A 25,574-nucleotide genomic window follows, 5' to 3' on the forward strand; every position below is an offset into this window, starting at 1 on the left:
CAATCTCAATGGCAGAATGTGTAGTGGCATGACAATGGTTCTAAACCATCCCACCCCTGGCAAAGCAAAAGAATATTTGTATATATCCAACTAGTGCAAATCCAAAAGAATTTGCTTTCACAGTCAGAGAGAGGACCTTAAAAATTCACAATGAAGGTGACAAATGACTGAATGAGTAAACACGACATCTTCAAGAACACATTAGTTGCTTTCAACTAATGAACCTTTTCTTATGATGAACTAACAATGGTAATTGACATTTCAATTCACTAAACATACCTGTAATAATCACTTTCGATCTATTTTGAGTAAAATTTAAGTTACTATCCGAAAAAGATAAATATATTTATCAGAAAACAAAAAATCAGGATGGAAAGAAGTGATACTGTTTGGATGCTCTCTTTATGCAGTTTGAATATTTCCCTGTTTTTGAGTACGAGATTTGGCAGTGCCTTCTTTCCATCCCCTTTGGCGAGCCCTTTGCTCCCACATAGCTGTTAGTCTCTTTTGTGCTGTTAATACTGCTTCAGCTTTCTCTCTTGCTTCTTCACATGTTTCCATCCCAGAATTGCACTTGTCTGCTTCTTTTTGATACTGGGATGTCATCTTTTTCGCCTCGAGTAGAGCCACATCGGCACGGCGTTGATTTTCCAAAGCTTCGGCTTCCTTTAACTTCAGTTCCTCTAATAATAGGTCTGCAAAGTTCTTCTCTGTGTCTCGACTCACTTCTGGGTCATGCTTAACACAATCTGCAAAATGCAATGAGTGATTACGATCTAAGAAGCATGGATTTGATTAGCATTTCCGTGCCCGACATGATTTGGACGCTTTTTAGAGAAATAAATGTGATACACTAATTGTACAAAGCCAACACACAATTTCTTCTTGTTTAAAAGTGATATATATGATTTCAAATGCACGTTTTAATAAACTGTCCTTGTCATGTATGTGTTCAAAATTGTAAAAAAATGGTGTGTCCTCATGTTCATGTTGTGTCTAATCCATATCGGTGCTTCTTAGACTGCAGTCCAGCGATTGAATTTTATAGGTTAAACAAAGGAAAAAATTCTAATCCATCTCTTCTCCGTGATCTTTTATCACAACTCTGGTATCAGTTCACTATAGTGAAAGGAAGGTGACATCAATGGCAGTTGGAATAAGAATGAAATATGAGGAAAGAAATCCAAAGAGCTATTATGTCTACAAGAGCTGAGCCCGAAACTTCATATCGATGGTAAACAATGAGCTATCCAAGTTCACCATTCATGATTGTGGCCTTACACTCATAGTCAGTTCATCACACACAATTTTCAGAAGCACTTATGAATCTTGACATTTAAACATATTAAGAAGCAAAATTCATAGATCAATCATTCTCATCAATCCATTTATGTTGCAGTGTTATTTCAAACACAAAGCCTCGTCATTTACAGCCTAAGAAAACATATTTAAATGGCTCTCTTAGAATAGTGCAAACGAATTCATGGTCATAAGGATTGAGATATTGAGATCTTTGATACCCATATGGCAAAGTTTAGGAAAATTGTTGCTTTCCAAGAGTTATGATGGAGCAAAAACAATATAACCATTTGAGAAAGAAAGTTAAACTAACCTGCAAAGGTAGAGTTCCTCAATTCTGCACAACAGACAGAAAAGCACCAAAGTAAGTATACAAATTACACAAAACCACAAGAAGGGAAAAATTAAAAGACATACAAGACTGGAAGAAGCTTACATCCATAATCAGATGCCCCTAAACAATTAAGGCAATACCCATGAGCAGAAACTAATTCAAAATTCTTAAAACTACATAAAAGACATAAATCCTACGAATCGAGAGACAGAATAATAAAAAGAGAAGAAACTCAACCGAACCGCAAAACCCAGAACGAGATCTAAGCAAAAGTAGAAGAAACCCAGAAGAAGAGATCTAATCGGATCTGAGCATAAGTAAAGAAATACCTTCAGGAATTGAGATGACAGGGTGAGAAGGGCAGTCGCAGAAACAAGGAGGGCATGAGGAAGAGGAAGAAGAGTGAGTAACGACGGCTAAACCTTCCTTGAAGTGCCAATAGAGAGGAGGGCCGAGAATGTAACCAACAATGGTAATGGCGATCAAAGCTAATCCTAACTTGATGAGTGAGGGATTGCAAGAAGAGGGCTGAATTGCCATGGGAGGAAGTGGAAGGAATTTGGAGAGAGTGAATTGAAATAGTTGAAGTTTAAGAAAGAAAAAAAGAAGTTGGGGATGGGAGAGATTTAGAGTTGAGTTTGTTTGGATATTGCAATCTAATGGTTTCTTAAAATTTCTTCAATATCTTTATCTCTTTTTTTTTTATCACAACATTTTAAAAATTCTAAAATTAATTTTTTTTATTTTTTATTATTATTTCCTTGAAACAAAGAGTTAAATTTACTTCTGAGTCCAAGAGAATGAATTTTTACCCAAATATAAAATTTAGCCCCAATAGTTTTAATTTGGTATAGAAGAAAATGGTCTGCCTACAAACCCTTTTAGTCACTAGAGAATTTGAGTTTTATAGACTTGAACTTGGGACTAGTGGAGAATGGAAGACTAATTTACCATTAGACATAGTAATGATAATGATATTAATATAAAATTACTTATATATATACATATATATATATGCTAGTACTAAGTTGAGACAATGATAAATTCACATCATGTCCAATACAATACTATGATATGGACCATTTATTTTTTCAGTAAGCAATTTAGTGTTGGACGAATAATTTAATATGTTAACCGATTCAATTAAGGAGAAGTATTCAATGAGTTTGAAGATGTTATAATGTGGTTGCTATATTAGTTTAGTGTATAAAAATTCATTTCCATCTATTTATGTAACTATCCAATGCCTTCTTGAATAGTTTTCTTCTATTAGGGTTCGGAATATAGTAAAACATATATTCAAATTTAAATATGAAAATATTTCAATAATTAGATTTATGAACACCATTTAGGTGATCAGATAGGTAATCACATCATCATGTCCAACAGTTTAAATCTTGAATTTATTCAAAATTAATATTATTCTTTTAAACACAAGTTTCACTATATTAGAATTAATTTTAATCTATAAAAGAAATGTTTGGAAATGTTTTTCAACTTTACCAAAGTAATTCAAACCATTTTTAAATCTGTCTATAAACATGTAGATGTAGTATGGTTAAAAGCTTCCAGTTTTGCTTAGTTTATTTGAGTGGAAATATTAAGTAACAAAAATGTTGTAATTAACAGAGTTACGAGAATACAAAAACAAAAAGTAAATGCCTTGGAAGAAGACAAGAAAGGCCTAACACTATGGTTTAAGTGGTTCAAATTACAACATCTACTCTTGTGATCTACATAGTAAAGAGATGTGTGAAAGATGGAGGAACTGACTCATTTTTAGAGCTATGTGTATGTTATTATATAATTCTGTGCAGTAGAATTGGCAAAGTTTGCACATAACTTCAGCCTGTTTTTGGATTGCCTTGTTTGTTTCCATCGTCTCGATGTACCTTGCGAAGCAACTGCTTGAAAGAGCTCATGACAGTTGGATCATCCTGCGGGTAAGACAAGACAGTAAAAATTGCATAAGCTTCAGGCTTAAGAGCATATGGGCAAATTGAGTTGAAACCAGAAAGTTGTTTGTGTTTGAGGCGTTGAGTTGTGAAAATTAAGTTCCTCAATAAATGTGTAAAAGAGGTAAAGAGGAGAGATGAAGTTTATCAATAAATGTGCAGACTTCAATTGTGAATACTATTAAAATGGGAGGAATTGAACTATTTCAGCCGAACCCCTCATTGCAATATACTAGGTGAACTTGAACAAAAAGAACCAATTGAACAAGTTTTATAAAGGGCTCTTATCAACTTGAAGGATGGGGAATGAATAGATAGTTATACAACCAGTGACATATAAGAGGCAGTCAGATTGATATGCAACAATACATGTTCTGTTTTCTGAGAAATTATCAAGGGAACTAGTGGTGAGAAATAGCAATAGCAATACAACTTCATTGTCATTGTAAAACTTACATGAAGGAGGTCAGTAAAGGCGCTGTCGTTTAGCATCCGAGGAAGGAGTCTCCCAAGTCCCAGGCAAGCCCTTTATTGATAAAACCAAGCACAAAATCAATGATGTGGTATAAAGGGTAGTGGTAAAACCAATCAAATAATGAAGTTTTTAAAGCCTTCAGAGGAACTTTTAGCTAACCTTGGACTTTCAGAGAGCATAAGATAACAGCGAAAAATATGTTTAAGCAGCCGTTGTGAGGGTTCTTCCGAAAGTCTTTCCATCATTGTTTCCAAGGCATGAGTTATTGCAAAAAAGCGATCAGCTATGATACAGCAGTACCTCAATCCCTCTTCATTCATTAGAATTTTCTGAACAATAAACGTGGCAACCTGGATGATCTTAGGATAATGAGTGACAGCCTTGATAATAAATGAATAAAGATGTGTGACATCATTGAGAAAACAATATCTGTGCTTGGTTTACGATCTCGTCTTGCGGAACTCACCGTTTTTGACAAGCCTTTTCCCACATCCATGCATCGCAGACAGTATGGAACTATTTCCGTTTTGAGTAGGAAGTAAATAACTTCCTTGTCATCAACCTGCAAGAGTGAGGTAAGCAATTGCATAGGTACAAAATAACTCATGTAGTTACACAGAATTTGATTTTGATTTTTGAACTGAGAGTTTCTTTTTTCTCTTTGGTACACAGCTCGTTTGTCTTTAAACTCATTAGAGCTCGTTGCTGTCTTTAAACTCAATAAAGTTCGTCGTTGTCTTTAAACTCATTAGTTTGTTCCAAAGTAATCATTTCATCATGATACTAGCAAGAGTTGATGTTAACCTCAGAACAGAAAACAAAATGTAAAGAAAAGAAACAAGTGACTACCTTCACTAGTGCACCAATTACTCCTAAGCTAGTGAGTCTGAGATATTCATGAGGTTTTTCCTTGATGGTGGTATTAAGGAAAGGGTACAAATAGAGTGGAATTTTAGCTGCAAAATAATATGCATTCAATCAGAAGACATGAAAGATCAGCAAAAGTCAGACCATCAATGCTACCTAATTCAAAAGGTCACTGGTTAATGCCTAAACATCAATTCCAAACGCCTTTAACATGTAAAAAGAAAAAAAAACAACAGAGAGATATATATCGAATTTTGCTGAGACTTTACCTTTCATAAATGGCACCCTTGTTTCTGGGTGAGAGGCTACACACTGCAGAAGATAAGTACACAGTTTCTTAAGCAAGCGGAAGATGGATTTTTGTGTTCAACCATGGAGATAAGGTGCATGTTCTAAATGACATGTATCCGAGGAGGAATTGACAAACACAATTTCATACAAGTCAAAATGATCAACAAACAAAACAATCTATCTTCATTCAACTTCACATCTGATAACAGAAGTGAGATGATAACCTGAAGAAGAGCAAGAGCATTGCAGACCCTAGTTGAATCTTTTTCTGTAAGGTCAGGCTTGGACAGCATATGGTAAACGTCCATAATTTCCTTCAATTGCAACACACAAATAAAAGAAATCACACATCTTGAAGATTGACATTGTTCTATAAAGGCATTGCCACAGTTGAGAGTTCATACCTTTAGAAGGGTAAACATAGTACCAAAGGAATGCCATATCAGAACAGCCAAATTATCAAACATACTCCTGTTCTGAAGAGAAAAAACCAAAAATCTGCACTTAAGAGTTTGAATCATTGGGGAAAACATTCGAAGTTTATTGGTAATCAAATTCTTTCCCAATATTTTGCACAGAAATTTAGGGCCATTTCGATAAACAATTGAGTTTTGAAAAATAAGCCTATAAATATTGCTTACATCTATACGTTTCTTTGTTTTGTCACCATTTCTACCAATATTTTCAGAATTAGGACCAAGTTTTGAAAACACAAAAAAGAAGCTTCAAAGTCTCTATTTTATCCCGAATGGTTCAATTTCAATGTTCGCCCTGAATGTTCCCCCGGAATGTTCGCTCGTATTAGTATTCCTACATGCTTTCACGAATGATCTTTAAGCTTTAGATAAAAGCCCACGTTAACTTTTGTGACTAAAAGTAAAAATTACAGTTAAAATAAGTGTCATCCCATAGATTCACATTAGAGATATGCATTACAGAAACATAAAACAACAAAGAATAAAAGCATATTTTTATCATATCATTTGAAATTATAAAATCAGATCAAAACAAAGTGAAGAATCACATTTGAAAAATAAAATTTAAACAGCAAGTTCAACACTCCATTCTCTCTCTCTCTCTCTCTCTCTCTCTCTCTCTCTCTCTTGAACTTTGCTTTTCGCTCACTTTTTTCATAGAAAAGGAGCGAACAGAAAGAATAGCGAGAGTCAGGAACAAGAAGCGATTGCGAAGACGTACAATCACGAGGGCGAGAGTCGAGAGCCTAACAGGAATGCATGTACAACAGGCTGTTTCAGTAATTTCCGTGACGAGAACCACACAATAAAAAGTTAAAAAAGAAAGAACAGAAAACCAAAACTTGAGTTTTATTCCATTATGAATTGGACCAACATTACAACTCTCTTTGTTTTTAGGAATGGATTAAGAATTCATGGGTTTTCTTTTCTCCCTTCTTTAGTCCGACTCCAAAGCCACCACAAAAAAAAAAGTGTGCAATACGATCTCCCGATCAAAACCCATTAACTTAAACGGATAAATTACAGTATATTCAATCATTTATAGGCATTTGGGTTTAGAGTACCTGAGAAAGAAGGTGCAAAGCACGTTCACGAGTACGGGCGTGGTTGAGAGCGAGAATGAGCTCATCGACAGAGACATTGGTTAGGTCCGTAAGAGGAGGATTGGGTTCCAAGGCGGTGGTTGGTTCAGCGAACAGAAAGACAGGAAGATTGGCCATGATTGAGGAAATGGGAAGAGAGAGTTGGGAGTTGGGAAATGGGAAATGAGAAAAGAGAGAAGAAAGTGAGGAAGTGAAAGTGAAATCGAAAAAGAAATGTGGAGATTGGTTTGGAAGAAAACATAATTCTCTTTGTTGTCTGCATATTCTTTGCCTTTATACTGTCACCTCACAGCCGATGATTTCTCCGGCCGCTAAACATCAAATATCTATTGCTCCACTCTATAAAATTCACCCCTTCTTTCAATTACTTTTTTCTCAATCCATCTTGGGTCGACATTTAGCTAAAGTTTCTAACTTGTTTATGATTTTGCCATGTTTCGCCATATTGCTAAGTCCTATCTTTTCTAAACTTTTTGCAAATTAGAATATATTTGTGGTGACTTTGGATGTCCAATTTGGATTTGATTTGGAATTTTAAAATTTTGATATAGGATTTCATACAAATTAGCAAAATTTCAGAAGTAGAATTTTCCTATATGATTTGGAATAGTTATATAACTTTTCTTACTAATTCAAGTGTTTTTTTTAATTAGTGTTAGATATCATATTAACTAAAATTTTAAAAAATGATAAAGAAAAAAAGAACATTTTAACGAATTTTGTTTATAGTGATTTTGTTCTAATGTAAATAGTTTATCAATCTTCTTAAAATATTTTTTGAAGAAATTCATTTTTGTTTAAACTTTCTTTCTTATAAATTATTTAATATACACTTAAAAATTCAAACATACCATATAATTTAACATATTTAAAAAATAAGGTAAATTACTTGAACAATAAAATGATTTGCGAGCTTGATGAATATCACATTTCAATATTAAAAGTACAAATTATGATAAGAGATTTAAATTTAAAACATTCTAGGTTCAAGTACAAAGTTGAGCCATACTCTTATTTAGCTATACTCTTATTTAGAATCAAGTAATTACATGCAAAATAATTTATCTAAAATATATATTATTTTCTCAGCTCAATAACTAAAATACAATAATTCACAAATTATTAAATGCCTGTACTGTTTCTAAATATATGTTTATAAGTGTTAATGTTAGCACACAATTGTTTCAACATTACCAAAATTGATATAATATATGGTGAAAAGATCAATAAAAGAAAACTCCTGGATATGGAATAATCTTTAGTATTGAAAAATATATTGGCAAAAATGTGATCAATACTTGAACAACAACTATTTTATTCAAAGAGAGAAAATTCATCAAAGCCACTTGGAGAAGGGTACAACAAAAAGCAATATCAAAGCAGCTGATTTACATATGGTGGAAAAGGGGATCCCATATTTTCCTTTAGCAAACAAGCCTTTCAAGAAGGGTAAAAGAGTCAACAACACCCACACACAACCCAAAATCTCGCCTATCCCGAACCCGCGATGTCGCCCATCATTGGGTACCGATAATATTAGCGGTTGCATCCCAACAAACGCGGCAAACAACAATGCCATCAAGTTCAATAACACTAACGTTGTACCGAGAACAAATAACGGTGATTCATCAAATGTAAACCTCCCAACGTCGTGATGGTTGGCATTAGTAGCATCGGCATCAGATTGGTCTTTAGGCGTAACTTCGAACACCGCCTCAGAAATACCAAAGAGCTTCAAAACAAGGCTCAAAATCCCAAAGGCATATGAACTTGTACTCAAGATCATTTCCATCCTTACCTTGTTCCACCATGCATGAAGGGATAAGCCCCATTGGAGATACTCAAATATTATTGAATGGGAGTGGTAAAGGATAAATGTGGGTACAAAGATTGCCAATAAAGCTGTGTCTTGGACCTAACAATTTTGCCAAAAATACAATATAAATATTTATTAAACGGCCATATATAATAAAGTTATCATATATATTATATTGAAATGTGAACTTACCGAAGGCAAGAAGTGAGAGTTGGTGAGAATGGCATAGGCAGGAAGAATGGCATAAGTTAATTCGGGAATGGCAAAGAGGCTTCGAGTTAGGAAATATGTGTAAGCTAAAGACTGTCTAAACTTGAGGTGAGTGAAGAAAAAAGTTAAAAGTGGGTTGTTTTTACTGATCAATATCTCCAAAATGCCTGTGACCCATCTCTTTCTTTGGATCAGAGTCTCAGAGCCACCCATGGAAGCCAACCCCATAAAGGCTGGTGGGTTTGGCAGCACCAACACCGATTTCCACCCTTTTGAATGGATCTTTATTCCCATAAGGATGTCTTCTGTCATGGACCCATATAACCATCCCACCTAATTAAAAATAGCTCAACCCATTATTATTAGTATTATTAATTTTCTTTTCTCTCTTTCTTTCTTTTTTTCTTAAGAAAAAACACTGACCTTTAAACCCCAGGCAGTGTTGTTTTCGTAGTTGGCACTTGCTACTTGATACGCGGACTGAATGGAAGTAGAAAGATTTGTTGTATGATCAGTACTGGACTTCACCCCTCTTAATATTTCATCCGTTGCCTTGGTCAACTCTTCTGATTCTCCAAAATTCTCCTCAATTTTTCCTAAGCATAAATCATTACAAAATAACGTATCAATATCATCCTAACATGCATTGTCCCAACAAAATGATCATAAGATGAATGATATTGACACATAAATGGTAAAAATAATCAATACACCACCTATGGTTCACGAACAATCTATTATTAAAAGCTATGTTTACTGAGTAGAGGAAAATTTATAAAGTTTATTATGAAAGAATAATTCAGAATACAGATAACGAGATGATTAAAAATATTATATAACACATGTTTATAAATTATAGAGTCAAAATTGTGAATAAGTTAAGTTAACTACTACCTGTTTTGTTCTGTGAACTATTCAAGGTATAAATAGTTTTACGTCTATGAAAGCAATTACATCCACTGTAGAGAGGACCTTGAATTCCTGCCATCCCACGTAACAACATCTACCATAATACCACAAAATAAATAAGAAGAAGACTGAATATTGTGAGAGTTTAAGTCTAAAACAACTAAAGAGAGTTTGAATTACTTGGAAGAGGGTAATCATTTGACACCCAAATGGATCATCTTTGGGTTGATTGTAAAACACTTGAGGGAATTGCGCGAAAACACTTTCCTTTTCTGTTGCTCCGACTAGAATACACATGGCATCTACTACGACATTTGGGTTGTTGACATACATGTCGCAATCTATATTTACTATAAATGGCGCATTTGTCATCACTCCCGATACCCTTGTCTAATTTGTTTCAATTTCAATAACAATGAAAATGTCTCACTATCTTGATAGAGAAATTAATAAATCAACTATAGATACAATCTTGGAACTTCATAATTAAAAACATATATTTTATACCCTAAAACGCTTTGTTATTATATAATCAATTAAATATTGTCAATAATAATAAAAATTACCAATAGATATAATACAATATATATCCAAAGTGTTAAGTTTGGTAAACATACCAAAACATTCAAAGCACCAGCTTTGTAGTAATGAGGTTGATTTGGTCGTTTTTCTCTTGCAACATATACCAAATTTGGTATCCCATTTGAATCATTCCCTTTGTTTTCTAATAAAATCTGCAAAATTTCCTCATTAACAAACTCCATAAATATTACGAATTAAAGAATAGTAACACAATCTAATTACCTTAATAATGGTGGGATGGTTCTTCTTGTCTGTGTTTCTAAAAGCTTCATAGTATTTAGAAGTTTCGTATACCATTGGGTTCTCTTCCGCAGCTTCAATCTTCTCACGAAGTCGTTCATATTCATCCTATGTATAATATAAAAATAGAGGTCATTTATTAGTTCATATACTTTCAAGTTTACTAAAAAAATATATATACATATTGAATGTGTGTACCTTCATCCTCTTCTCCTCCTGTTGGAATTCATGGCCGCCGGCGGATGGAGACTTACCGGAGAAGTATCTAAACGGAGCTCTAACTTGGACGTTATACTTCTTACAGAAAGGAACCCAAATTCTAGCAAAATTCGAGGCTTCAACAAGAGCGTATAGCAAAACCGGAGATCCCCCATCGTCGGAGATATAGCAAGTAAGTTTTCCAGCCGGATAATCTACGGCCAACAGAGACAACACTGTGTTGGCCACCATAACCGACGGCTCAAGCTTCCAATCCGCAGTCGTCACCAACACGTCCACCGCAGGAACCTCATGAACTCTGTAAAAGAAAAAGGAAAAACCCAAATCAACAAAAAATCAGAGAAATAATTGAGGAAATGGATTGGATGAATGGGAAGAAGAAGAAAAGGGGTTTTGTAAAACAGACTGTTTGAAGTGTTGAGGGTATGTTTTGTAGTCGACGGGATTCCAATTTAAAAGAAGGTAGAGAAACCAGTCGAAGGTGAAACAGAGTTCGGAGAAGAAGGCGAGAAGCGAAAGGAGGGCATGGGATTGGAGGTAAAGGAGACGGTAAAGAAGAAGGGAAATGGCGAGAATCAAAATGAGAAGTTCAACAGATCTTTGTATGGGTTTTTTGATGGCCAATTTTTGGTAGAGAGGGAAGGAATTGGACATTGTTGAAGAGATTCGGGTGATGAGTTTAGTGTGTAAAGTTGACACCACTATTTTATAGTCTCAAACCATGAAATTATAATAAAGGTTTTGTAGATATAGAGAAACATTCAATATTTGGAGCAGAGGTATTAGATAAGTTAACGTGATTCACGTTGGTTTGGGTGATTTCGAGAAGGGTGTTTTTCAAAAAAAAAAATGGAAAAAATAGGTGTTTTCAAAATTATTAGGTTAAAATGATAGATTTTTTCTATAAATTATTATTTTTAAATTTATTGTTATTATTATTATTATTATTATTATTTAATTATAAAAAAAATAGTGAAATAATATATCTAAGTAAGAAGGTAATTTTATTGTTTAATTTATTTAGTTTTTAATAAAATTAATTTTTCTTTATCAATTTTTGAATGTTCCATTTTGTTAAAAAGAAAACTAATAATTTTAAATTCATGAAAATTAAAAATTATTTGTTATTAAAAATAAAGATACAGATGATGGAAGGATAAATTGAATAATAGGGTATAAATCAATAATAACCGATAAACCAATTTTATGTATACTTGTTTGATTGAAGAATAAAAAGTAAATCAACTTTTTTTTTTTAATTTTATAAAAATAGTTTTACAAAAGAAATTATTTTTATGTGAATTTTATTATTTTAAACTTTTAATACTATAAGCTTATAGTTTCATATTACCTTTTACAAGTTGAAAATTTTGCTTACAAGTATATATAGATACACAAATAGATAGATAGAGCAATAAAAATATATATATATTAAAAATAATAAAAGTAATGATAATATTTAATGGTGGAAGATATAAAAATTGATAACATATTTACATTCTATTACTTTTACACTTTATTGTTTATATTATTTAATGGCCCAAGGTATGTTTAGTGTTTATATATAAGAGATTTTGTGTTTTAGTTAATTTTTAGATGTTTAAATAGTTTATCAATTGTTGTGTTTTTTTTCAATCAAATTTATTTCAATTTTGAATAAACTAAATTTAATTCAAATTTTCTTTTACAAAATATCAAATCATTCTCTCTCTCTGTTAATGTTTGATGTCATATTATTATTTTGTTTTTCTCATCTTGATGCATTTGTTCCTATAATGGTAGTTATTGTCAACTAATTCAATTTATTCCACTTAATTCAATAAATCATAGATAAAAAACAATATAGTTTTAGTCTATAATTATAGAAATGTGTAAATTATATTTAAATTAATTATAATTGATTATCAATTTTAGTCATTAAATCATCCCGTATATATAATATAAAAACAAAAGCTACACAAATAATCATCTTCTAAATTTATTGAAGTTAATTTGTTTGTTTTAACAAAATAATCTACAACACAAGAAGATAAGATAAAGATAGTTGGGGTTCAAATATGTATATATATATACAAACAAGGTCATGTACTTTTTGATATTTTGTGACACAATGTTGGATGTATTAAATTTGTGCTCTATCTTTTCCGTCCTTCTGGGCTACGTTCTCACGTGTCCGGGGTCCGATGATCATATCAACCCGCGATCATTGAACAAGGAATTTTCTAGAAGTAAAGCTTGTATGAAAATGGCTTGTCTTCGACTTCGACTCTGCTGGTTGGTCCATCCATCAGCTTACCCCCCTTTAGTTTTTGGTGATTTAATAATTGAGTGAATGAGAGATGACAAATTCAATATATATTATTCACACCATACATATGTGTTCTTTTTTATTTTGAAAAAAAATAATAGATAAGTATCTTTAACAGTTATCTTAAATTTTCATTTGAATAAGTGTGGACATGAGTCAAAATTTGAGTAAATTGTTACGATTCAACCAAGAACAAAAGTCGTATAATTTATAGACTAGCTACGAAGCAAAGATTTGAATGATTAGGTGAAAAAGTAGTCTTTTATATGTAATATTCTTTTCTTTTAGGGAGACATATACAACTCGAAATAGAAAATTTTAAGAATTTTATTTTCATCCAATAAGTAAATTCAAAATTAAGGTAAAGAATGACACAAATATGAAAATAAGGGTCTCCATTCGAAAAATTTGTGAAAAATGTTGCATGATCCATAGGTGAAGACAAACTATGGTAATTTGTTACAATCTGAAACATACACAGAGATAATGATAATTTCTTTTTAAAAAAGGACGATGACCCCTGAAGGCCGCCATCCACAATAGACACATAAAAATGTTTTGACATGGAATGGACATATCCATATATCTATGATAAAATGTGGTAAAACTCATACCAAAGATTAGTTCACGTAGAAACGAATGTACGCATTAGCTCACATAAAAGTAAGTGTAGAATACTAAAAATATATAGGCAGAGAGAACTTAGAAGAGTTTAATAGAATTGTTTGTAGTTTTAGTTTTATACATATTGCTTATTTCCTTGAGTAGCATGCACTTTTTAGCCATTTTTTTTTTTGGATGTTATATTGATTTTTTTTTATAAGTGTGTGCTTTAGGAAGGAATTTGATTTATGAGTTTATTTACATGGAGAAATTAGAGAATATATATGTTTGTTGATTTTAGTAACTCATTTTAATTTTGTTTGCATTTCTTATTTTGGTGGAAGACGGAAAAATAAAAGCAATATAAAGGGAAGAACGTGTGAGAATGAAACAAATGAAAATCAAAATAATCTAGAAAATATAATTTATAGGTTGCCTTTTACTTCTTTCCTCTTGCCTATATAGGTTATAAAACCTTTTTTTCGTTGTATAATCTCAACCTTTTTTTTCTTTTGAATAGATAGTTGCAAATTTAGTCATTAGATTCAAAATAATTAAGTATATAACAATATTTTTAAAAATTTACAAATATAACAAAATTTGTTAAATTCTATCAACGATACAAGTCTATCATCGATGGACTATATTGTAAATATTGGTCTATTACTGATAGATCATACGAGTCTATCAACGATACATGTCTATTAGCGATAGTTTTGCTATATTTGTAATTTTTTTAAAATATTGTTATATTCTTAATTATTGTTCCTCAAATGACCATCAATTACAATTATTCTTAAAAGGAATGATGAATGATAATGTAAATTTAAATAAAAATTTGAAATTACTCCTCCATCTTCATCTTTTGTTCATTCAAGAAATTGACAAACCACTTAAGAAGAATTATCCCACGAGGCAGTAAGTTTTGTTTTTTTGTTTATATAATTAGTTTTGTGATTGTGCTAATTTTATCTCACAATCTTTGTTCTAAAGTATCTCTTGATTAAGAAATTTCACCAAATTAAATTTTGTCACGTCGTCACAACAAGTGATAATTATAATTTTCTTGAATTTGGGTAATTAAGTTTTCTTGTACCCAACCAAATTAGATATAAAAATTGGGTCAAATGAGAATAATGAACTTAAGTGTAAGTCTAAAAGGTAAATGAACCCAAGTTTAAAACCAACAATCAAATAGACCCAAGTCCACCTAAAGCCTGAGAACTTTCCCTTCGTTTTGGGATCTTTGGTTGAAGAAACAATTGAAGCTCTATTTTGGAGAATTGAAGTACTCAAATTCTAAATGACTCTTAAGACGTGAAGTTCTTATAAACTTCGAAATTAACATCTCCTGAAAGATAAAACACTAGGAGGATTAAACTTTATTTAGACTTCAAGAAATTGAATTTTAAATTGACTTGCAACTACAACATCCTAAAGACCGAATATCAAGAAATTCTAAATATTAACTTGTATTAGAGAGAAAATATTGATTGAGTAAATATTAGAAACCGTATCCACTATATAAATCAATATACAAAATTCAATTTCACGAATTACATTTATCCTGAAATCTCGTGAGAACAGTATCATACATTTGAATTGGATGAATCCTTCTATTTTAATTGGATATCAATAGTTTAGAATTTAAAATAATTTAGAAGTATATTTATTGAAAACCAAACACTTTGGCTAATAACTAAACTAAATGACTATTCAAGCATACTTAAATTTTATCATAAAAGTTATGCTTTTTTTTGTAAGTCAAGTGCAGATATATATCTTCCTAATGGATATATGGGTGTTTGCTATTTTTATAATATTCGTGAGTATTCCACAATTTAAAACAACTCGACTGTCTAACCTTATAAGATTTGAACGTTTTAAAAAAACTTATAAAAGATTAATTACTAAACAAATGCATGTAATGAATTGATCAACGGAGTGACTAAAAAGAAAATTTTGAAATTTATTAGAAAAGATTAGCAAAAATGTCAAACAATAACAATGTTTTATTTAAAGAAAAAGAGTTGATGAAACTAATTCAAAGCCATTTGTAGAAGGGCACAAAAAGCAGTATCAAAGAAGCCGATTTACATATGGTGGGGAAAGGGATCCCATATTTCCCTTTAGCAAACAACCCTCTCAAAAAGGGTGAGAGAGTCATTAAGACCCACACACAACCCAAAATCTCCCCTATCCCGGACCCTCGTCGTCCATCACTAGACGATGGTGGTTGCAATATCCCGGCCAACAATTTCGATCCCAATGCCATCAACTGCAATAGCACCATTGCTGTACCGATGATAAATAGTGGCGATTCATTAAAAACAAACTTTCCAACGTTGCCATCATCGACATTATTATTAGATTGGCCTTTAGGTGTAACTTCAAACACGGCTTCTGAAATACCAAAGAGCCTTAGAACAAGGCTCAAAATTCCAAAGACACATGAACTTGTAGTAGCGATAATTTCCATCTTTACATTGTTCCACCATGCACGAACTGATAAGCCGCATTGAAGATAAACACATATTGAATGGGAGTGGTAAAGGATAAACATGGGTACAAACGTTGCCAATAGAGCTGTGTCTTGGACCTAAACATTTTACCAAAAACATATATAAAACCATATATTTTATGTTGTATATACTTTTAAACCATATAGAAGTTTGTTTTTATATATTCAAATGAGAACTTACTGAAGGCAAGAAGTGAGAGTTGGTGAGGATAGCATAGGCAGGAAGAATGGCATAAACCAATTGAGGAATGGCGTAGAGGCCTCTAATTAAGAAATATGTGTAAGCTAAGCATTGTCTGAGGGTGAGCCGGGTTAAGAAAAAAGCTAAAAGTGGAGTATTTTTACGGACCATGATCTCCAAACTGCCTGTTACCCATCTCTTTCTTTGGGTAAGAGCATCAGGACCACCAGTGGGAGCCAACCCCAAAAACGCAGGTGGGTTTGGCTGCAACAATACGGACTTCCACCCTTTTGAATGGATCTTTATTCCGGTCAGAATGTCTTCTGTCATTGACTCATAAAGCCAACCCACCTAAAACACAGGTTCAATTGTTTGTTACCTAAGATTATTATTGGCTTTTATGTGTTTGTTTTTATTCACTACAAAACTGACCTTTAAACCCCAGGCAGTGTTATTTTCGTAGTCGGCGCTGGCTACTTGATATGCGGATTGGATGGAAGTAGAAAGATCTATGGTCGTGTGAGTACGTCCGTTGGCTTGCACCCCTCTTAATATTTCATTGGCTGACTTTGTCAACTCTTCCGATTCTCCATAATTCTCCTCAATTTTTCCTAAAAACATAATATTACATATGAATATATATGATCCTTCCATTGTCTCAACAAAATTATATACGAAAATGTTACTGTTTCTAAATTTTAGAGTCAAATTCGTGAATAGGTTTATTCACTACCTGTTTTATTCGGTGAACTATTCAAGGTATAAATGGTTTTACGTCTATGAAAGCAATTACATCCACAGTATAGAGGACCTTGAATTCCTGCCATCCCACGTAACAATGTCTACCAAAATACCACAAAAAAAGATAAGAACAATTATAAGAAAGAAGAATATGACAGTTTAGATTATTGAACACTAAGAGAGAAGATTGAATTACTTGGAAGAGGGTATTGAGTTGACAACCAAATGGATCATCTTTGGGTTGATTGTAAAATATTTGAGGGAATTGTACGAAAATGCTTTCTTGCTCTTCTGCTCCGAGTAAAATGCACATAGCCTCAACCACAACATTTGGGTTGTTGACGTACATATCGCAATCTATATTCACTATAAATGGTGCATTTGTCATCACACCGGATACCCTAGTCTTTTATTTAATTTTCAATAACAATAAAAATCTCTTAGCATCTAATTAAGAAAATGACCCCATAGATCTAATCAACAACTTGTGAAAGAAAAAGTATTTTGCTCTAAAATTCTTTATTACTCTGTTTTGAAAAATGTCCCTACTTTAAATTTGTTTTATAGAAATAACATAATGATGTTAATGGCAAGATATCCAAAGTGTTAAGTTTGGTAAACATACCAAAACATTCAAAGCACCAGCTTTGTAGTGATGAGGTTGATTTGGTCGTTTTTCTCTTGCAACATATACCAAATTTGGTATCCCATTTGAATCATTCCCTTTGTTTTCTAATAAAATCTGCAAAATTTCCTCATTAACAAACTCCATAAATATTACGAATTAAAGAATAGTAACACAATCTAATTACCTTAATAATGGTGGGATGGTTCTTCTTGTCTGTGTTTCTAAAAGCTTCATAGTATTTAGAAGTTTCGTATACCATTGGGTTCTCTTCCGCAGCTTCAATCTTCTCACGAAGTCGTTCATATTCATCCTATGTATAATATAAAAATAGAGGTCATTTATTAGTTCATATACTTTCAAGTTTACTAAAAATATATATATACATATTGAATGTGTGTACCTTCATCCTCTTCTCCTCCTGTTGGAATTCATGGCCGGCGGCGGATGGAGACTTACCGGAGAAGTATCTAAACGGAGCTCTAACTTGGACGTTATACTTCTTACAGAAAGGAACCCAAATTCTAGCAAAATTCGAGGCTTCAACAAGAGCGTATAGCAAAACCGGAGATCCCCCATCGTCGGAGATATAGCAAGTAAGTTTTCCAGCCGGATAATCTACGGCCAACAGAGACAACACTGTGTTGGCCACCATAACCGACGGCTCAAGCTTCCAATCCGCAGTCGTCACCAACACGTCCACCGCAGGAACCTCATGAACTCTGTAAAAGAAAAAAGAAAAACCCAAATCAACAAAAAATCAGAGAAATAATTGAGGAAATGGATTGGATGAATGGGAAGAAGAAGAAAAGGGGTTTTGTAAAACAGACTGTTTGAAGTGTTGAGGGTATGTTTTGTAGTCGACGGGATTCCAATTTAAAAGAAGGTAGAGAAACCAGTCGAAGGTGAAACAGAGTTCGGAGAAGAAGGCGAGAAGCGAAAGGAGGGCATGGGATTGGAGGTAAAGGAGACGGTAAAGAAGAAGGGAAATGGCGAGAATCAAAATGAGAAGTTCAACAGATCTTTGTATGGGTTTTTTGATGGCCAATTTTTGGTAGAGAGGGAAGGAATTGGACATTGTTGAAGAGATTCGGGTGATGAGTTTAATGTGTAAAGTTGACAGCAGTATTTTATAGTCTCAAACCATGAAATTATAATAAAGGTTTTGTAGATATAGAGAAACATTCAATATTTGGAGCAGAGGTATTAGATAAGTTAACGTGATTCACGTTATTTATCATGGGGCAAACTTTGTGTATATATACTCCATTATATTTACACTTTAAAAGATTTTGTGTTTTAGTTTTTTTTTTAAAAATAGTTTGTCAATTATTTAGCGTTTATATTATTTAAATTTTTCAACCAAATTTATTTCAATTTTGAAACAAACTAAATTTAGAATTAATGTTAAAAAACGTACTTGAAACGTTGATATAATTTCTCTTATTTTTTCAACTTGTGGGTAATACTTAATTTATCAAATACATTTTTTTTTTTTTGCAAAATTTCAAATCATTCTCTCTCTCTTTATTGTCCAGATGTTTCATATGTCATATTTATTATTATTGAGTTTATCTGAACATATTGAATGATTGAATTGTGTGTAAAAACAACCAATTTGGATATATGTTTTCTATGTATTACCATTACATGCTGCAGATAAAGCATTGATAGTCAATTCAATCAATATGACAGTTTCACTAACAAAATTATCAACACTACTCTTGTATACAAATACTATTTACAGTTTCAAGATCAAGAGGGTGATACTAGCACCAGATTTTGCATTGGATCTACTCTACTATAAGCTGGAGTTTTCTGAATCCTGGCGTCTGCCATTACACGTCTTATAACTGCAGCACGATTCCATTTCTCTGCTCCAGCATTCATACTCGCCAAAGTCACATACCGACCACAATGTCGTGGCTGCATCTCAAGCAATCTTCTTCCCACTTCATTCCCCAGTTCAGTGGCTCCATGAATTTTACATGCACTCAAAAGAGCTCCCAAAACAGAAGCATCCGGATCAAATGGCATGGACTCTATGAATTCAGTTGCCTCTCGCAAAAGCCCTGCTTTGCCTAAGAGATCAACCACACATACATAATGCTCAGTAATTGGTACAATTGAGAAATCGTATAACATTGATTGGAATAACTGCAATCCCAATTTGACGAGCTTGCCACGAGCACACGCTGTGAGAATTGCAACAAATGTAACCTCATTAGGATGTATTCCTTCAACCTTCATAGTGGCAAATAGGTCCAATGCCTCTGTTTCTCTACCATTGGATGCAAATGAAGAGATCATTGCATTCCAAGTGCAGACCTCCCTCTTCTTCATTTGATTAAAAACAGTTCTCGCACATCCTAATAATCCCATCTTCCCATAAAAATCTATCAACCCCGTCCCTATAAAAACACTAAACTCACCCTCATTTCTAATAATGTAAGCATGTACTTCTTTCCCACGACAAAGAACTCCTTCAGCATCTAAATTAGCAGAAGAAGAAAGTACACTCACATAAGTAGCTTCATTTGGCTTAACCGAACCACTCATCATCATCACATGAAAAAACCAGAGAGCCTCAAGAAAGCGCCCATTCCACCAAAACCCATTAATAACACTAGTCCAAGAAACCACATCATGCTCTGGCATGGACCTAAACATGAAAACAGCAGAACCCAAGTCTCCATTTTTGACAAAAGCATCAAGCATAGAGTTAAACGCAACAATACAAGGATTGGTAATTTCATCAAACACCTTACGTGCATTAGCCAGTTCACGAAGGTCGGCGTAAGAGGAAACAAAGGATGTCAGGACAACGGGGTCGGTGAGAACGCCGATCTTGAAAGCATGTGCGTGGATCAATTTGGGGAGAAGAGAGGAACAAATGGTGGCGGATTTGATGATGGAAGGGAAAGTGTGGAAGTTGGGCTTGGTTTGTTGGGAGAGCATTTGGGTGTAGAGAAGGAGGGCGAAACGAGGGCGGTTAAAGTTTAAATAGGCTCTGATGAGAGTGTTGTAGAGAAGGGTGATGAGGCATTTCGGATTGGAGGAAGTTTGGGAATTGTTGAAGAGATGGCCTTGGGTGAGTAGAAGGGCGTGGATTTGTGGGATTTTAGTTGAGTTCTTGAGGAAACGTTGAAGAAGTTGAAGTAACCACTCGGAGGGGTGTGACGTAAACATTTGGAGTACGCAGGCTTTTACATTTGGAGTTGCAGTTAACAAAAGTTACAAAGGCAACGATGTCGTTTTGGTCCAAGTTTTAATTTACTCACTGCTCTCCCCTTTCTCCTTCATCCGCCTACGGGTTCTTCGTTCTCGTATGGTATAAGGCGCTGAGAAATGTTATTTTCAATTCTAAGGTCTTCGATTTCTTCACGCTCATTTCTCAAAACCCCTTCAATCTTCTCTACTCCTAACAAGCTAACCTCCTCACTTTCTCGCTTCTCAGTACGCTCCATGGCTTCTTCTTCCCCTTTCAAGAAAATCCAAATTCAGAGAGATGGCACTGTGAGTTCACTCCCTTTTTTTCCCTCTTTCATCCTCCCCCTCACTTTGATTTCATCTATTCTTTGTTTCTTTATCAAGCTGCTGTGATTCTATTTGCTGTTTGGCCTTGGGAAACATTAGTGGCGCCGTTTTTTTTTTTGTGGGAATTCGGCTACTTTGTTTAATGGGTCGGTGCGATTCTTGTGGTAGTGTCTACTTTTGGGGAAATGGAATTAACCCTTTTGCCTGATGAGTCCTGGAGAATTTGTATTGTGTTTTTCCAACCCTAGATGTTTCTGGATAAAGTTTATGGGGTGTTTGTCATTTGAAATGATCGGTGTAGTTTTACTGTAGCATAGAGATGCTCAATTCGATGGTATTTCAACAGTTTGATATTTGTATTCATGTACTTTTCATTAAACATTTACGAGTCTTGTTTCTTTTGGGCAGGAATTTGATGCTTATGTTGTGGGGAGAGATGATGCCCCTGCCATTGTTGTGCTTCAAGAATGGTGGGGAGTGGATTATGAAATCAAGAATCATGCTGTGAAGATATCTGAGCTTGGATCTGGTTTCAAGGCACTTATTCCAGAGTATGATGCTTTCCTTCTCTTGGAATATGAGTTTGTGTTTCTTTGTAATAATTCTGGTCTCCTTGGTTGTGCTGCATTCTACTGATAAAGGTTTTCTTTTGTGCAATCTTATATCAGTTTGTATCGAGGAAAGGTTGGGTTAGATGTTGCTGAAGCACAGCATCTGATGGATGGTCTCGACTGGCAAGGTGCTGTTAAGGATATTCATGCTTCAGTTAACTGGCTCAAGGCCAATGGCTCTAAGAAGGTATTCAGCTATTTAATCTCCATTTTTGACATCATTTATATCTATAAAAACTAGAAAGTTAAATGTTATAGGATCTTGTCAGGTTGGTGTAACTGGATACTGTATGGGGGGTGCACTTTCAATTGCAAGTTCTGTTTTGATTCCTGATGTTGATGCTGTTGTTTCATTCTATGGAGTTCCTTCATCAGAACTTGCAGATCCTGCCCAAGCTAAGGCACCCATTCAGGCTCATTTCGGAGAGCTTGATTCTTTCGTTGGCTTCTCTGATTTGACGGTAGAACCCTTTCTCCTGCTCCTTTCTATCTTAAATATAATATTCCCTTTTCTTTCTTTCGTGTTGTCACTTAGAAAGTGGCAATCATTTAAAGATTTATGATATTTACTGAATGTGAAATAAGGGTGTCAGTTTCAAACGACCTTTTGCTTAAACAAAATATTTTCCATGTGTCATTAAGTTTCAACGGGTCAATGTTAGAAATATTGCATATGCTTGATACACTGTTTTATTGTTGGTTGCGGGAGTTTTGTGCACAATCTTGCTATTAAAATTCGCTTTGAGTTTTCTTTTTGGGTAAAAAACGCCGAGATGAGTATGTAGCGGTAGCAATCTGGTGTTTACATGATACGTTTATTACAAGTGCTAAGATCAAACATTAACAGATGGTGAAGTAATAATGAGATTTGCGTTTTTAGGCTGCCAAGAAACTAGAGGAAAAGCTGAAAGAATCAGGAATTCCATATGAGGTGCATATATATAAAGGAAGTGGGCATGCTTTCATGAACCGATCCGACGAAGGTGTGAAGAGGAGGAAGAACATGGGAATGAATGATGAGGATGATAATGCGGTCGAACTTGCTTGGTCTCGATTCCAATCCTGGATGTCAAAATACCTCTCAGCTTGAACTGGTTTGATTTTCATTCCAAATTCCCCCTTTTCATCCTACTTAACTTTCTAGTTTATGGCCCATGACATAAGCTTGTTTGTATTCCTAGGCAGTGATTGTTAAAGTGGAAGGTAACTCTTGTTTGTGTTGCGTTCTAAAGCATATGCTTGTTGAAAAGTATATGAATAATATGGTTTGTTGTTTGAAATTTTAACTGCTATCATCTATAGGGAAATGTCGTTATCCATCCAAATTCGAAACTTAATTGTTATAAAATACATTACGAGGATATTGAATAAAAACAATGCCGGCTGCTTCGGGCAAATTGGAAGAGTATAAAAACAAGTATTAAGTGTATTTGGTTCTTTGCTCTATGTCGATATCAGTAATTTCTGGTCATAGATCGAAGTCCAAGTCTACCACGGACCTTAATTTCATTCATTTTTGTTCTTTTCCCTCTTGGTGGCTTAAGCTCTAACCACACCTAATATATATTAATTTTGGTTTATATATGATGCTTTCGGATTTGTCCCTTTTAATTTTGTGTCAGAAAAAAATTTATTAAACTTTATAGATCTCTGCCGACAAACAAAAACTTTTAAATGCCTAATAAGCTTCTAAAAATTTATTAGAATAATTTAATTCAAATGTAAGTCAACTTAATAAAATTACTACCAGAAAGATTTGGAAATAATCTTTTCATTATTTACAAGTTTGTTCCATAACAATATTAGTTTTCTTAAGATAAAATTGGAAACAGTTCAGATCAAGAAGGATCAATATATACTTTTGTTAACTAATTTGTAGGTTTGAATTTAAAAAAGACTACTTAAGAGGTAATGTTATTGTATAAGAAAATAAAAAAAAAAACATACAATTTTTTCTTGATTTAGAAAAAGAAATTTTCTAGATTATACCAATTATTAATTAGATTGAATAGTGTCCAACTATGTAATTGAACTATTCATAAGGTCAATGTTGTATGCCCATATTTAATAAATGTTTTCGAAAAATATGTGTATGAAAAAAAGAAGTATTATATAGATAAATAAACTTTTTTTAACAAATTAAAATGTTCCTCATTTATTATATTATTTACTTTAGTGTCATTTGTTTTTCTTGCTTATTTGTGTATGTTTGATAGATCTAATTTTAAGGATACTATACAAATTCATATACATGAAAATATATAGCAAAATTTTTGTATTAAAGATATTGGAGAAGTTTTTCTTTGCTACTACTTTTATATTATATGTTGAAAATGATAACTAATCAAGTGGAGGGTGACTCTTTAGTTATTAGTAGGGTGTGAAAGGCATCTTTTTTTCTCTCTCTTATCCTTCAAATTGGTCCCCTAAAACTTCTCAATTCAATTACTCAATACAAATGACAAATAGAAAAAAAAAAAAAAATTCATAAGAACATACAAAATAATGAAAAAAAATTCTTTGAAAGAGAAGAAAATTACGTGTAGGAAAAAAAATATTGTATTGAAAAGTAGTCTTTCAAAATATCATTGTACAAAAAAAGTCTAATTCTACACGTTTATATAGTAGATGGTATTATTTTAGGTAGATAATCATATAATCTTTGAGTTGTTCGATTCTATCTATATGTTTCATGAATGTATGCTTCAAACGTATATAAAAATAAAATTGATGTATTGTTGTATTATATATATATAGTTTTATTTATATATATAAAGATGATAATTGATGTTTTTTTTATCCTAAGCCTATGTTTGAATTGAGAAACATAACTTTACGATCATTTAATTGTTATGGGTGATTTTGGATAAAAAAAAATATATAGTTGACATTCAAAAACCAGAAAGTGAAGTATGATAGGGATGAAAGGTGAGAACTAAAGAATAATGGAGGTTAGCTTTGGACAAGGCTCACCCTTGCCAAATGTCCAATGAGGCTGTTTTAATGCCACATCCCAAAGTAACACTTTCCAAGATGTAGGAGCATACCGTGATTCATTTAGTTTTTCTATTGTTTCAGCTTAAATAATCGTGTCACCTGTTTAAATTGGTTCAATTTTACTTTTCGTAGACCACCAATAAATCTCTAACTTACACATTCAGATTTCTCTTTTGCAGATCACATTATTCTTTTATTTTAAACAAATTCGTGATGGTATTATGTGAAAGTTTAAGTTGCCATCTCTTCTATCCAAATTTTAACTGGAAGACCTTGAAACTCATTATATATAATCTCACTTGCTCCCCAATATACCAATTACTATGGGAAAAAATGCTATTTTAAGAAAAAGTAAATTAATGATTATAAAATGAATATTTCTTTAAATTATATGAAAGGTATTATAGAAATCAAAATGGTACAAGCAAAAAGAAAAAAAGAAAAAAACAGTTCACTTTAATTATTATATTTTTAATAATTAGTTACAATGAAAAGAAATTGATAAGGTTAATAATTTCAATATGTGGGTGCAAAGACACATGATCATAAAAGTAAGTGTGACACTATACTTATACTAAATCTTAATATAAAATTGTACATTTTTATGATAGAGAATAATATACAAATAATTAACCTTCCAAAATGATAACACGAGAGGTCAATAAATGTAAAAG

General features: G+C 33.1%; 5 protein-coding genes and 1 long non-coding RNA gene across 9 annotated transcripts; 1 reads left to right on the forward strand and 5 right to left on the reverse strand.

Moving 5' to 3' along the window:
* Window positions 1-57: 57 nt before the first annotated feature.
* Window positions 58-2,298, reverse strand: LOC101202853. 2 transcript variants are annotated; one of them, XM_011660394.2, is made up of 3 exons: window positions 1,963-2,298; window positions 1,620-1,636; window positions 58-756 (listed from the first exon to the last, which is right to left on the reverse strand). In XM_011660394.2, the coding sequence occupies exons 1-3, from the start codon at window positions 2,171-2,173 to the stop codon at window positions 403-405; spliced, it is 582 nt and encodes a 193-aa protein (XP_011658696.1). In that variant the 5' UTR covers window positions 2,174-2,298; the 3' UTR covers window positions 58-402. The 2 variants fall into 2 exon arrangements, with proteins under 2 accessions (XP_011658696.1, XP_004144504.1); XM_004144456.3 differs by having other exon boundaries at window positions 58-749; window positions 1,613-1,636; window positions 1,963-2,295.
* An 885-nt stretch (window positions 2,299-3,183) lies between these two features.
* On the reverse strand, window positions 3,184-7,186 carry LOC101222894 (cell differentiation protein rcd1). Of its 2 annotated transcripts, none has more exons than XM_011660395.2 (9): window positions 6,762-7,186; window positions 5,626-5,697; window positions 5,446-5,535; window positions 5,200-5,242; window positions 4,913-5,019; window positions 4,530-4,625; window positions 4,223-4,392; window positions 4,045-4,114; window positions 3,184-3,570 (listed from the first exon to the last, which is right to left on the reverse strand). In XM_011660395.2, exons 1-9 carry the CDS (start codon window positions 6,915-6,917, stop codon window positions 3,478-3,480), a joined length of 897 nt encoding a protein of 298 aa, XP_011658697.1. In that variant the 5' UTR covers window positions 6,918-7,186; the 3' UTR covers window positions 3,184-3,477. The 2 variants fall into 2 exon arrangements, with proteins under 2 accessions (XP_011658697.1, XP_004144502.1); XM_004144454.3 differs by having other exon boundaries at window positions 4,223-4,413; window positions 6,762-7,181.
* Window positions 7,187-8,088: 902 nt separating this feature from the next.
* On the reverse strand, window positions 8,089-11,496 carry LOC101222650. Its single transcript, XR_004218255.1, has 9 exons — window positions 11,183-11,496; window positions 10,756-11,074; window positions 10,540-10,665; window positions 10,353-10,469; window positions 9,916-10,125; window positions 9,721-9,829; window positions 9,250-9,422; window positions 8,809-9,159; window positions 8,089-8,715 (listed from the first exon to the last, which is right to left on the reverse strand). It is a non-coding gene; the product is annotated as a cellulose synthase-like protein B4 (long non-coding RNA).
* Window positions 11,497-15,638: 4,142 nt separating this feature from the next.
* Window positions 15,639-18,910, reverse strand: LOC101206056 (cellulose synthase-like protein H1). 2 transcript variants are annotated; one of them, XM_031888902.1, is made up of 10 exons: window positions 18,586-18,909; window positions 18,159-18,477; window positions 17,943-18,068; window positions 17,756-17,872; window positions 17,327-17,536; window positions 17,123-17,231; window positions 16,822-17,000; window positions 16,558-16,740; window positions 16,390-16,471; window positions 15,992-16,286 (listed from the first exon to the last, which is right to left on the reverse strand). In XM_031888902.1, exons 1-10 carry the CDS (start codon window positions 18,831-18,833, stop codon window positions 16,078-16,080), a joined length of 1,782 nt encoding a protein of 593 aa, XP_031744762.1. In that variant the 5' UTR covers window positions 18,834-18,909; the 3' UTR covers window positions 15,992-16,077. The 2 variants fall into 2 exon arrangements, with proteins under 2 accessions (XP_031744761.1, XP_031744762.1); XM_031888901.1 differs by having other exon boundaries at window positions 15,639-16,286; window positions 16,390-16,740; window positions 18,586-18,910.
* A 462-nt stretch (window positions 18,911-19,372) lies between these two features.
* Window positions 19,373-20,977, reverse strand: LOC101205822 (putative pentatricopeptide repeat-containing protein At1g10330). The gene has a single exon (XM_004144548.3). The coding sequence runs from the start codon at window positions 20,942-20,944 to the stop codon at window positions 19,511-19,513; it is 1,434 nt and encodes a 477-aa protein (XP_004144596.1). The 5' UTR covers window positions 20,945-20,977; the 3' UTR covers window positions 19,373-19,510.
* Window positions 20,978-21,023: 46 nt separating this feature from the next.
* On the forward strand, window positions 21,024-23,300 carry LOC101222245 (protein usf). The gene is made up of 5 exons (XM_004144451.3): window positions 21,024-21,271; window positions 21,701-21,843; window positions 21,961-22,090; window positions 22,173-22,364; window positions 22,784-23,300. Exons 1-5 carry the CDS (start codon window positions 21,104-21,106, stop codon window positions 22,991-22,993), a joined length of 843 nt encoding a protein of 280 aa, XP_004144499.1. The 5' UTR covers window positions 21,024-21,103; the 3' UTR covers window positions 22,994-23,300.
* The last annotated feature ends 2,274 nt before the right edge of the window (window positions 23,301-25,574 follow it).

Source organism: Cucumis sativus, chromosome 7, assembly GCF_000004075.3.
Source record: "Cucumis sativus cultivar 9930 chromosome 7, Cucumber_9930_V3, whole genome shotgun sequence".
Taxonomy (NCBI): domain Eukaryota; kingdom Viridiplantae; phylum Streptophyta; class Magnoliopsida; order Cucurbitales; family Cucurbitaceae; genus Cucumis; species Cucumis sativus.

Excerpts from the sequence above, each read along its gene's own strand:
- LOC101202853 (XM_011660394.2), bottom strand. The coding sequence starts at position 2,173 with ATGGCAATTCAGCCCTCTTCTTGCAATCCCTCACTCATCAAGTTAGGA.
- LOC101222894 (XM_004144454.3), bottom strand. The coding sequence starts at position 6,917 with ATGGCCAATCTTCCTGTCTTTCTGTTCGCTGAACCAACCACCGCCTTG. Across the intron at positions 5,243-5,445 it reads ATGCTCTTGCTCTTCTTCAG|TGTGTAGCCTCTCACCCAGA; the intron begins GTTATCATCTCA and ends TATCTTCTGCAG. Across the intron at positions 4,414-4,529 it reads GAAAAGGCTTGTCAAAAACG|GTTGCCACGTTTATTGTTCA; the intron begins GTGAGTTCCGCA and ends AAGATCATCCAG.
- LOC101206056 (XM_031888901.1), bottom strand. The coding sequence starts at position 18,833 with ATGTCCAATTCCTTCCCTCTCTACCAAAAATTGGCCATCAAAAAACCC. Across the intron at positions 17,537-17,755 it reads CTGGTGCTTTGAATGTTTTG|ACTAGGGTATCCGGTGTGAT; the intron begins GTATGTTTACCA and ends ATTAAATAAAAG. Across the intron at positions 17,001-17,122 it reads TAGTTCACCGAATAAAACAG|GAAAAATTGAGGAGAATTAT; the intron begins GTAGTGAATAAA and ends TTATGTTTTTAG.
- LOC101205822 (XM_004144548.3), bottom strand. The coding sequence starts at position 20,944 with ATGTTTACGTCACACCCCTCCGAGTGGTTACTTCAACTTCTTCAACGT.
- LOC101222245 (XM_004144451.3), top strand. The coding sequence starts at position 21,104 with ATGTTATTTTCAATTCTAAGGTCTTCGATTTCTTCACGCTCATTTCTC. Across the intron at positions 21,844-21,960 it reads TTCAAGGCACTTATTCCAGA|TTTGTATCGAGGAAAGGTTG; the intron begins GTATGATGCTTT and ends ATCTTATATCAG. Across the intron at positions 22,091-22,172 it reads AGGCCAATGGCTCTAAGAAG|GTTGGTGTAACTGGATACTG; the intron begins GTATTCAGCTAT and ends GGATCTTGTCAG.